The 13177-nt window shown below is 37.3% G+C and overlaps 1 protein-coding gene across 1 annotated transcript in view; it reads right to left on the bottom strand.

Moving 5' to 3' along the window:
• The window catches only part of LOC105534486 (probable C-mannosyltransferase DPY19L2), a 161231-nt gene extending 148060 nt beyond the window's left edge, over window positions 1-13171 (bottom strand). The window contains exons 1-4 of the mRNA XM_011973215.1: window positions 12834-13171; window positions 10605-10629; window positions 8537-8624; window positions 6135-6276 (exon numbers count right to left, since the gene is read on the bottom strand). Of these exons, the coding sequence (XP_011828605.1) occupies window positions 6135-6276; window positions 8537-8624; window positions 10605-10629; window positions 12834-13170 (592 nt within the window). The 5' untranslated portion in view covers window position 13171. The remainder of the gene's footprint in view (window positions 1-6134; window positions 6277-8536; window positions 8625-10604; window positions 10630-12833) is intronic.
• Window positions 13172-13177: the final 6 nt, after the last annotated feature.

Below are 13177 nucleotides of genomic sequence, written 5' to 3'. Positions count from 1 at the left end.
ACATCATCATTAGTCAATAGGGAAATGCAAATTAAAACTACAATGATATATCACTACGTATGTGTAAGAATGAGTAAAATAAAAAATAGTGACAATACCAAATGCAGGTGAGGATACAGATAAACCTAATTTTGGTTGTGCTTAGGTTGTATCCATTGACTACTGAGTATGTAGCACAAGGAAATTTGCAGTTTCACTCATTCAACAAATATGATACTGAATCAACTCCATATTTCAGGAAGTAGGCACCTAGGATACAGCCGGGAAATATACAAAGGGCACAGGAAAACAGGAGAAAACAAGGTCATTCGCTGAGAATGAAAGGGGGAGAGGAGGTTTGGGATAACTGGAAAGAGAAGATATGAAACAGGCATCAAGGGGTTAGTAAAAGTAAGGCTCAAGGACCATATCAGGATCTGTGGCCTATTTTTGTACCAGTAATGTGAAAAGGACAGTGTTTGTTACCTTTCCCCCAGCAGTTTAAGATAAGAGAGTTTAAAACTTATAGGGGAGATAAGGAAGACGCGGGTGGGTGGGTTTCATGCCTTTCTCTAAGTGGCTCCTGTTCTCCCAGGCTTTACCATGGAGGATGCTTTCTGAGCACTCTTGCTAATCTTTTGTCAGCACCTTATGAGATCTGTGTAAAAATGTCTGTAAACAATTGCAAATTCCCTTGCTAACCCATACTAGGCATTTACTGACTGACTGGTGAACAATTTGAGTTGAATTCCTTACCATTGTGTCTAGTGGCACGACCCGCGTAATTAAATGCTTGTTTCTGTTCTCCTTGCATGTGCTTTTTCGTTTTAATTTATTTTGGGTTATTTGATTGCCCTGTGATCTCAGCTCCCTGACTGCTTCAGGAAAAGTTGTAAATTTGAAGACTGTTTGGCTTTTATTGTTCTTGCTGCTGACATTGCTGGAAGGCCACGAGCAATGTTCTTTTTGGCTTTCTACATCCAAGGGAAAGCTGACCCAACATGATTAAATCCAACTCTCCATTTTCTCTGTGTTCATACTTGGGAATCTGATTATAGCTGGAGAAACACAATTCTGTTGGCTGGTTTTGTTCTCAGTTCAACACCATCAACCTCAAATGAAGCCCTTGGTGCTGCACAAGAAACTCACATTATATCCCTAGTCTATTCATTCTCTTAGATAAGAGGTCAGCAAGCTTTTCCTATAAAGAGCCAGATGATAAGTATTTTAGGCTTTGTGAGCTAGTCTCTGTCTCATACTCTTTAATGTGTTTACATTTACCCCTAGGTTTGTATACGCATATTTGATTTATCTATCTATTCATTCATGCATTTGTTTGGTATTTATCCTTTTTGATGTTCTCTGAGTTTCTTGGATCTGTGGTTTGGTATCTGTTACTAATTTTGGAAAATTCTCAGTCATTTATTTTTCAAATATTTATTCTTCCTCACCTTTCCTCTCCCACCAGGATTCTAATTATGCATATATTAGAATATTTGATATGGTGTCACAGCTCTTAGATGCTCTATCGTTTCCTTCCACCACTTTTTCTTCTCTTTGCATTCCTATTGACCTATGTTCAAACTCACTGATTATTTCTTCTGCTGTGCTATGTCTGTTGATGAGCCCATCTAAGGCATTTTTTACTTCTTTTTTTTATGTCTAGCATTTCCCTTTGATTCTTATAGTGTCCATCTCTCTGCTAAAATTATCTGTCTGATCTTGCATATCATCTATCTTTTCCACTTGGGTCTTTAAAATATTAATCATAGTGACTTAAATCTGTCCAGTTGTTCCAGTATCTGTATCTTCTTTGGGTCTGGTTGATGATTGCTCTGTCTCTTTGGACTGTGCTTTTTCTTACCTTTAGGTATGCCTCATAATTTTTGCTGGAAGTTAGACATGTTGTATAAGACAGTAGACACAGAGGTCAGTATTTTTATGCTTGAAAATAAGAACATCTTTCTTACTGTTAGGTTTTTATTGTAAGGATTTGTGTTAATCTAGTTAGGGTGGGCTGGATTTGAAGTTTGTAATTGCTATAGTTACCAAAGCGGGAGTTTGTTGCTGCTCTGGACACTAGCGATTTCAAATTCCTGTAGTGGTACCTTGTTTTGAGCTTGGTTTTGGGTTTTCCTTTGTGCTGCTCCCTAGAAAGAAAATGCCTTGCAAAACTCACTTGGTCACATTCCACTGAGATTTTTACCAAAGGTTTGTTCATGTAATGGGGGAAGAGTGACAGGTTTTCTGATGTTCCAATTAAGCCTCAATCTTAGGCAGGTACTGTGAATTTGGGACTTGGGGCTGTACCCTTCGTAAATGTTCCCTTCTCAAGGAATATGACTGTTTTTTAACATTTAGGGTTTTTTTTTTCCTGCCTGTTCTCTTTCACCAGATTCACTGGATAACCACCAGTGTCCTCAGACAATGGGTTTGATACCGTTCTCCCTGCAGATAATGGCTTTCTTTTCCTAGGAAAGATTTCACAACATACGTGTGCGCAGAGTCTGAGCAATGATTGCTTTTCCTGTCCCCTAACCAGCATCATAGGAAAGTTTTCTCTAAATACTTCCCCAGTCTTCCCTGAGAGAGCCTGCTCACCTTCACATTTCATGCCAGCTCACACCAAGTCTGTAGCAGTTCATTAAAAAATTTCTGGTTTAATCTTTGTACCAGCTTATATGGCATTCAAAAGCATCTATCTCAGTCAAGCAGTTCCTATCCCAGAATGCTCAGTTCCTATTGCTTTCTGCAGGCACCTGTCCTTGAAATTCTGCGTTGGTTGTCCTCTGACTTCAGTTTTCTGAAGGGTTTAAGAAAAGGTGTTATCTTGCAGTTTGTCCAGCTATTTTCCTTGTTGTAGGAATAAGAGTGTCATCATTCCCGCTCTCTTCATCACCAAACTGAAACCTGAAGCCTCCAGAAGCTAAATATATAAAGAATTAAGAGTTCTTTATATATTAGGTGTATTAGCCCTTTATCTGTGAGGTATATTGCAAATATTTTCTCCTGGCCGGGCATGGTGGCTCACGCCTGTAATCCAGCACTTTGGGAGGCCAAGGCAGGAGGATCACCGGAGGCCAGGAGTTTGAGACTAGCCTGGCCAACATGGTGAAACCCCGTTTCTACTAAAAATACAAAAATTAGCCAGGTGTGGTGGCACGCATATGTAATCCCAGCTACTCAGAGGCTGAAGCTGGAGAATCGCTTGAACCTGGGAAGCGGAGGCTGCAGGGAGCCAAAATCACACCACTGCACTTCAATCTGGGCGATGAAGTGAGACTGTCTCAGAACAAACAAAAAGAAACCAAACAAATATCTTCTCCCAGTTTGTCAACTGTCTTTCGATTTTGTTTATTTTGTTTTTTAAACTCTGCCCGTTTTGCCTTTCCCACAGAAACCGCAATAAAAACCCCAACTTAGGCTTTACCCTCAGTACTGCTTCTGCCTGACCAAACTGTATCTCTCCTGTGGCTCTGTGTGATGTCACTTGTCCTCTTCTCCATGGAAGTATTAATCATAAATTCTTCTTTCAGTGGCACTGATCTATCTGTGTCATCACTCAAGTCAACCACATAAATTAAGACCTGGGCACAGAACAACTCTGATTCTATTTCTATAAAATTCTAGAAAACGCAAACTAAACCATAATGACAAAAAGAATAATAGTGGTTTCCTAGGGATGGGATGTGGGCAAAGAGAGACGAAGGAAGGAGGGATTACCAAGGAGCACAGGGAAATTTCGGGATGAGGGATATGCTCATTGTCTTGACTGGTGATGGTTTTACAGGTGGGCCAAAACTAATCAAACTTTACACTTCATCTATATGACCAGCTATCATATGTCAATTATACCTCAATAAAGCTGTTTTAAAAACACTTAGGGTATACCTACTGAAAATAAAACTGCTTTTAAGTACAGACTATATCATCATGTGCATAGAAAAATCCAAAGGATTCTACAAACAAGCTACTAGAACCGCTGACTTCATCAAGATGCAGGTACAAAGTTAATATTCAAAATCAACTATATTTCTATACAAAGGCAACAAAAAATGGAAAAATAAAAATTTTAAAATAATACCATTTATAATAAAAGAGTACTGGGGAAGACTGTACATTGAAAAAATACAAAACATTGCTGAGACAAATTAAAAATAATCAACAAGATGGAGATCTATACTATGATCATGGATTAGAAAATTCAATATTGTTAAGATGTCAATTCTTCCCAAATATGTGTACAAATCCAACATAATCCCAACCAAAATCCCAGTAGGTTTTTTTTTTTGAGAAATTAATAAGCTGACCCTAACATTCAGATAGAAATGCAATTTTAAAAAGGAAAAACAAAGTGAGAGAACTATCTACTTTGAAGATTTATTGTAAAGCTACAGTAATCAAGACAGTGTGGTACTGGCATAATTATAGATCAAGAGAATAATAGAGTCCAGAAACAGATTCACACATGATGTGGTCAATTAATTTTCAACGAATGTACCGAGACAATTATTTCAATGGGGGAAAAGACAGCTACCATAATGGAGCATTTTTTGGCATTCTGAAAATGTTTTGTAACTCAATTGTGGTGATGGATATATAGCTTCATACCTTTGTCAAAACTCAGAGAATGGTACACTCACAATTGGCACATTTTATTACATGTAAGTCATACCTCAAAAAAGCTGAGTTGGTGACAAAGATTTATATATGTTGTTGATAGAAGAACAAATCCAAATGCTTATTAAACATGGAAATATATTTATCCCCATAAATAATAAGGGAAGTACAAATTACAACAAAAAGCATATCACAGCAGTCATAATAAGAGTAAAAATCACAGGGTCTGACAATTCAAAATCTAATAAGTATATGAGAAAATTCTAGACAGCAGTGTGAACTGCTACATTTGCTTCAGACAGCAATTTAGCAATATCTGGTAAAGCTGAAAAAGCACACACTCTATAACAGCAAGTCCACTTCTAGGTATATATCCTAGACAGAATACTGCACATATACAGAAGAAAAGCACACAGAAGTGCACATTTTAGATTACATTGCTTGTAATTGAAAAATTGGAAATAATATATTAAGATGGGGAAATACATAAACTTTAGAATTATAAAATGGTTAAAATTAGAGAAATTATATATATACAGAAAGTTCAAAAATATAATTTTGAAGAAAAAATCCTACAGTGACACATTCAGTGTGAGATCATTTATGTGGACTTAAAGCACATAATAAAACAATCTCTGAAAACAGAGATTGGATGGATACACACACCAAATTTTAATAAAGGTATGCTGGACTAGAAGCAGAACAAAGGTGATTTTAACTGTATTTATAATATTTTAATTATTGTAAAATAGTTGATGCAAAAATGACAAAGATCAGCATTTATTTATTTTAGATGGTTGATCACACACATTTGAATATTATTTTCTAAGTCTCTGTAGTTTTAAGCATTTCAAAATCTAAAGAAGAATAATTTTAAAATACTATAAAAATATGAATAAAGGACTAGAAATCAGTAACTTTTAATTAATAAGCTGGATTCTGAGACAACTTTAAACTCGACAGTAGTATTTACCATGGTGTCAAATTTAGCATTTATCTTGAGTTCACAAGCCGAATTCACTAATTTTGTCTCCATTTTCAAATTTTTAGCATTTGTAGACTACTATAACAACCATACTCTTTTAGGCTAAGTGTTGCAAGATAGTAATAGATTTCTGGCTGTGTGACTAAAGAAATCTTACTGTACTAACGTAACTCCAAGATTACTATTCAAGCTCATCACTCTCACTGTCCCTTTGCGTGGTCATCGTGCCCACATATGAGGTGTCCAAAGCCAAAAGCCCATGCCCATTTAGAACCTTTTTGGCTCCCATGACTCTCTTTTCCATTTGGCTTGTCTATTACCCTGGCCATTATTTACACACCAGGGTTCATTCTTTGAGTTCATAAGACAACAGTTTCTGAGGTCTTTAAATTTTACGAGAGGAACTTACGAAATTCTGCTCAACTGTAAGGATACACAAAATTAATTCACTTGAAAGCTCCTCTCCCTTTCTTTTTAACAAGATTGTGCTGACTATTTTTATCTGATAAAGAGGATCACTCTACAAATATTATTTGTCTCAAATGATGACTCACCTCTGGATAAAGATGGAAGCGTTTTACTGTATTAATTACAAGAGGATATTCAGTAAGCCTGTCATTCATAATCATCCACAGTCCTTCCAAAAATGAAGGTGCTTCAATAATGGTCTTGAAGTAGGAATAATAAAGTCCCTTTAAAAAAAAAAAGCACATATTGTCAATGTAATTAAAACTTTAAAATAATTATTTTTATCACTTCTATAGAACATTTTTTTCCAGAAAAAAAAGGTCAATAATAAGACTTCCTAATTACTCCTCGCTGTTTTGCATTCTTGGACTTTAAAAAGCACGTATTTTCAGGTGATCACTGTACTATTCTTTCAAATTTTCTATAGGCTTTCAAACTAAAGAGTTGGAGGGATGGTCAAACGATTTAAAGAGTTTCTCTAATAATGTCTTAAAAGGTGTAGACTGTATATGTTTAATTTTCCCAAATCTGGTTTTATCCCTCACATTTGAGATGCTTGAAGGTTCACATCTGATTAATTCTATCATAAACAGGGATGCCTTCATGCCTCTGTACAACTTTGCATATAGAAAATTACTTCTTTTTTTCCCATGCTCTTAGGAAATAAAATATAATGACCATAAGTATCATGAGCAAGGAATCCAATGCTTCTAGCTTACTTCATAGCTCCATCAAATCCTCTGTGCAAGGTGAAAGCTCAATGTTGATTGACTATTGTTGCTCACAAATGCTATATACTAAAAAGCATATTACTTTAGTGTCTTACACTTCAGCATATAAAATAAAGGCTTCATTAGGATAGTAAAAGTGCTGTTGAGTTAAAATTCATGGATTAACAACAGCATGTTGTGTCTTATTTCCCCATCAGTTTCTTGCTTTCGCTCCTAAAATGTAAAAAGCTAAAAAGGACCACATTGTTTAAAATGCACTCTCCCTAAAAAATGCTATATGCTATAATCATATCTGCCTCATCCAACACGAGTAACTGCTAAATTAAAGGTCTGTTTTAGCTGCTGTCTGAAAGGCCATTACCTCATAGTTGATTGGCAAAATATGAGTTCATAAAGAATTTTCCTTTCTGCTTAGGAAGATAACAAAACAATATAACAATTAAAGGATACCTAATATGCAAAAGTCTATATTTAGGGAAATATTAAAAATATAAGTTACTAATAACAGCTATTATTTTGTGTTAAGTATTCTGCTATGTGTTGCCATTCACTATCTCCCTTCATTTTCCCTAAACCCCTCTAAGGTTGGCATTGTTTTTATTGAGCAGATGAAATTACTGAGAATCTGAGAGGTTACCTGACTAGCCATCATACAGGAAAGCACAGAACTGCTATTAGAATCCAGCAGTCTGTCACCAAAGTCCAGACTCTGCCACAGTTACACTCTTTATTTAATAGTATTTTATATTCTGTCTTTGGAAATACCTTTAAAATGTTCAAATGTCATACATATGTTAATGTATCCAATGCTTTGAAACTTTATAGGGGCAATATAGGGATGAAAATTAAAAAGCAGTGACTGAGGGGCCTAGCATAGGCAAATTCATAGAGACAGAAAATAGAGTTGGGTGTGATTAGTGTTTAGTGGGTGGAGTTTCTGTTTGGGATAGCAAAAAGTTCTGGATGTGGACAGTGGTAATAGTTGCAAGACATCACAAATGTACTTAATGTCACTGAATTGTACGCTTAAATGATAAACATTGAAATTTTTTATTACAAATTTAAATCTAAATTTTACCATAATTTAAATAAAAAGCAATGGCCAGAGTGAGGAGAACCAGTTTCAATGCTTCACTAGGCCCCCGACCAGCTGCAAGCAGATCTGGAAGATGGACGGTTGTGGTGTCTTCTAAATGTAAAATTGTGCAATTTTGGCATTCGCGATCCCACTTACTCCTCACAATAATTATGTGAGATGTGTATGGCAGAAAACTCCATTTTAAAGATTAAGTATCGAAAAACAGAAAATTATTTAAAAATTATATCAAAAGTTATCTCTTGAAAGAGATTATCTTGAAACCAAAAGATAGCCAAATAATAATCATCATCATTAAAAGACCCAGGTGAAACATGGAATCTCCCAACTGTAGCCAAAGAGAAAGCAATTTCTGATAACATCTCATTTCATTTCGCTTTATCACTTCCTCAGTGCTTCCTCTGTCCTCCTTCCTCACCTATTATAATTCATCTTTATTATCTTAAAAAGAAGTCTGCAGTAGGAAGAGTGAGAGATAATGAAATAAGTAACAGAAAAATAATCTCAAACACTTTACTATTTAAATAATAAACCTGGGTTATAGCTTATGAAACAGTGCAGCTCACCAAAAGTTCGTTTCAATTCCTAATACATTTCTACCTCATAGTCTCGCTATTCTTAAACCACAAATTAATTCGTTAGAAAAAGAAACCTAACCATTTCAGTGCGAAAAGTCATCTCCCGTTCCAAAGATGAGAGGTGAGAGAAATGACGATCATTTTCAAAAAGTGTTACTAAATGTAACCTAGAAAAAAATGAAGTATCATATTACAATAAGAACAAGTTTTATACCCAACAGTAAAATAAGTGATAAGTAAGAAAGCCATAAAAAGAAAACAATAAATTGTTATACTAGTAATTTTATAATTTGCTTACTAACTTGTATGTTTTTAGGCATTTATAATCCAGTATGGCACACACCTGAAATTCCTTAACTCAGTGGTTTTTAAGCTTAATTGTGGCCTGGTGCGTTGGCTCATGCCTGTAATCCCAGCACTTTCAGGGCCCGAGGCAGGCAGATCACTTGAGGTGAGGAGTTCGAGACCAGCCTGCCCAATATGGTGAAACCCTCGTCTCTACTAAAAATACAAAAATTAGCCAGCCATGGTAGTGCATGTCTGTAATCCTGGCTGCTAGGGAGGCTGAGGCAGGAGAACTGCTTGAACCCAGGGGGCAGAGGATGCAGTGAGCAGAGATCATGCCACTGCACTCCAGCCTGGGCGACAGAGTGAGATTCTGTCTCCAAAAAAACCCACCTTAATTGTACATCTAAAATGCATGTGGCTTTTTTCACCCTTCCTTCCATCCCAGGCCTCTAAATAAGAACAGAGGCAGGTCATTGTTTGTTTTTTAAGTTTCAAGTGATTCTAATCTACCAGCCTTGGGAAATACCTCCATAACTGTTGAAAAAGGTTCAAAATATAATTTTAAATAAAATTACTTTAGATCAAAGCAGACTTACAATAAGTATAATATCACATAAGGGATCAACTTTCAAGTGCCAAAGAATACAGGTGTGTGCTTGAAGACATTTTAGTAGTGAAACTCAACAGCTGTAGGCAGTGAAGAAAGGAGCATATGTGATAAACAAAATTAGCTGCAGTCAATAATCATGCTATAGCTAACTTATGTAGTCAGTACTTGCCAGTGAAGTTGAAAATAAAGCAAAGTTCCATATACTAACCCTGTTTTCCACCAACCCTTCTTTACATGTAGGACATATGCCAGGGTACCAAAAACTGCAGGAATATTCCCTACTATTGCAGCCTCAGTTCTAACATCAAAATCTCCCTGCAGACTAAATGTCTAGAGCAGCACTGTGTCTACAGAACATAGAGGCAGATCTCATACCTCCCAAGGGTAGAAATCGCTGAGTACAGGTAAAAATAAAATATTCCAGAGGGAAATATTATTTTACGAAGTTTTTAAAACACTTTTGTAAAATAATATACACAGGCTTGCACACTGAAAGACTCAAAGCCATTTAACTCTGTATAACCACTGCAGAATCTTTATCTTCTTTTTTACCTGATTTCCAATTGGCAGGTGTTACTAAACTTTACCACTGGCTGGCTGTGCTGGCTCATACCTATAATCCCAACAGTTTGGGAGGCCGAGGCAGGTGGATCATTTGAGGTCAGGAGTTTGACACCAGCCTGGCCAACACGGTGAAACCTCGTCTCCACTAAAAATACAACAAATTGGCTGGGTGTGGTGGCGCACACCTGTAATCCCAGCTACTCGGAAGGCTGAGGCACGAGAATCACTTGAGCCTGGGAGGCAGAAGTTGCAGTGAGTCAAGATTGTGCCACCACACTCCAGCCTGGGAGACAGAGCAAGACTCTGTCTCAAAAAAAAAAAAAAGAAAAGAAAAAGAAAAAGTTATTTCACTAGCAACATATAATTACCATAAAATAAAGGAGGGTTTTAAATGAACTACACATGCAAAATACACTAGAAAAGCTAGATATTTAAAGAAACATGTAGTGAATTATTTGGTAAAGCAAAAATATTTTAATTCATAAGTTACTATTCCCCTAATGCATCTATTTTGTAAATGCTGTTTCATATAAGTTTGTAAAAAAGCAAAATACATGCATAAATTGGTGCACATAAAGATGTTTTACAACTATAGCCAGAAGTTATTGTTTTACTGTATGCAAAGAGTGATGGCAATTTTTAATTCAAATGTTTCTAAATATTTCAAACTGAAACTAAATCTTACCAATGTAAAATTGCCACAAAGACGGCTGGAAAAAAGAAAAAAAGGAAAGTTATTAAAAGCTGCTTTATTGTAAAATACCTTTAAAACAAGTATTTCAAATGTATTATTTTACATGCCTAGAAATATAGCACACAAAGCAAGACGGACAGCTAATCCTGTCTCTATGAGCATAGGAAAAAATCCAGGACACAAAGTAAATCCTGAACAGAGCTTACCTCTCTGCAGAGGGGCTTGACAAGCAAAGGGAGAGACTTGAGAGGGTTTTTTTTACTTCAGGTAATTGTTAAGAGTGATGGAATTATGGAAGATTGTGACTTTTTTGGTGTTTTTTTTTTTCAGTATTATTTTCTATTCCTTTATATGAAATGTTTAAAAGAAGTAAATATATACAGTATGCTTCACTAGTTCTAACCAGGAGGAGCCACTCTAGATCAGTTTCCCTAGCATTCATCAAAAGACGATTAAATATAGGCAATCACTTCCTCAGCAGCACATCTAAAAGCCCCATTGTGCAACTCAACCCTTGATGAATCACAAGCTCTTTGCAAGCGCCCAGACCTAGGAGCTACTAGATGGCCTAGGAGACTAATCTGGAGTCACCTGTGCCAGCGCCCCATGTATACGTAAGACTTCACCAGGGAGCTGGGAGACACTGCTCTGGGTATGGAGCTTTTACAGGAGCTGCAAACGCAGCCTGTGCCCCTGTTTGGTTGGGGAATTGCTTGTTTTCAAAGGTACCATGGAGCTGGAAGAGAAGAGTGGGGAATAGGACAAGTTAAAACACCACAAACTTTGCTGTTCTTATAGAGGTTCAGCAGCTTTTCTTGAATTAATGCCCTTTAGATTGTTGTAAACCTTTGGTTAATTTCCAAAGTTTTGAAGAAAATGATTTTGATAATTTTCCAAGTATTTTCATTGTCGTCATGGAGGAGTGCATTTCCTTGGCTATTCCAGAAGTCCTACCTCCCTTCTGAGATTTTATAATGGTATTTTTTATGGTTGTCCCAAATATACTTGGCAGGTCATCTTATAACCACCAATAATAGCCTCTTAAAAATTCAAAAATTACTCCACTTGGCTAACAAAATAAACGCAAATTAATTCAATAATTATTGAAGAAATTAAATTTTTAAAAATTAAACAACTGCAATGTTGAAATTCTCAACCATGCTTATCCAGATCTTTTCCTACATCACTAACTGTCCTGGGCTTATCTTAAATACTTCTCAGATTTACTTGTTTTATATCAAGATAGGCAAAGTATGGCCCATGGTGTATTTCTGGACTGTCTGCAAGTGCGGTTGCTGTAACTTTTAAAAGGTTGAAAATTGTAAAAAGTTGTAAAGATGCTCATTAACTGTTATTAGGCTTCATTAATTTTAAAATATACAGAGACTATCCTATTCAACTATATTTGTATCCTATTTCTAATTCTCCTAACAATTATATACACTGGCAAAAACTCTTCAGATGATATATAAGGAAAAGGTCAAATATACTACGAAATTCATCCAGCTTTCCAAAGATGCTCAAAATCTTTGTGTCTCTCAATCCCTCCCTTAACCCACATAACACATCTGAAAAAAAAAAAAAAGGATACGGTGTAGTGATGCCAGTATTCTAAATGCTTGAAGGGCTTATCACATGCCTTTTCCAAGCTGTGACAGAAGCATGTCCCCTGGACCCGGACATCCTATCAATCTCACCTCGGAAGGTGACCCAGCCTCATACTTCACTGAAACAGACCATTAGTCGCCAGCACTCCCAACTTCTTTTATCTCCAATTTAACATTTCTCCGTATAGTAATCCTCGCTTTTCTAGTTCCTGCCATCTCAGAAAAGGAATTCTCTCTCCTCTTTTCCACAGTTAGCTTCTCAGAGTTGTGCCTTTAATTCTACCCTCCCAAATATTCCAACCTTTGCTCCACTAATTATTTCCTCTCTTGGAATCTTAATCTCATCCTCTTCCCTTGATCCTTCCCCTCAGTCTTTAAAACTCCTAGACCTTAAAACACTCTGCGATCTGACAGCCCGTCAAACTAATATACTCCCCATCTCTCTCTCTCCCCTTGTTCAGCGACAAGCTCTTTGGCCAACTCCTTTCTACTCGGACCTTGCTATTATTTACTACTAGGCACCCACAAACCCTTGCTTGTTAAATTGCTCTCCTTCAAGACTCAAGAAAAGCGCCACGCGGCTCCCTCTAGGGCTCTCCTGCCTTCTCCTCACCGATGCCGAGAGTGGTCCTGGTGGAGAACCGCCGCGCCTGCAGTTCGTGCACCTTTTCCCGGAGCTGCGCCAGGAAATTATGGACGAACTGGAAGGGGCCGAGAAGAAATGTGTTGGCCATCACCTCCAGCTCCAAGCCTTTTCGCGCTTTCAGATTTCGGATCCTCCGCGGGGAGGACCTCCTGGCGCCCCTTGGCAGGTTCCGGCCGCATAGCGCCGACCTTCCCACCTCCTCCTCCACCTCCGGCTCCCGGGCGGGGGAGGCCCCGCGCCGCCGCTTAGGCTGGCTGGGGCGGGAAGATTGTAGCGGCTTTGAGCTTACTCCTTGTTTTCTCATAATCCCT

Source organism: Mandrillus leucophaeus, unplaced genomic scaffold (genome assembly GCF_000951045.1).
Source record: "Mandrillus leucophaeus isolate KB7577 unplaced genomic scaffold, Mleu.le_1.0 Scaffold100, whole genome shotgun sequence".
NCBI classification, from domain to species: domain Eukaryota; kingdom Metazoa; phylum Chordata; class Mammalia; order Primates; family Cercopithecidae; genus Mandrillus; species Mandrillus leucophaeus.
This window is presented reverse-complemented; position numbering and strand designations above follow the sequence as displayed.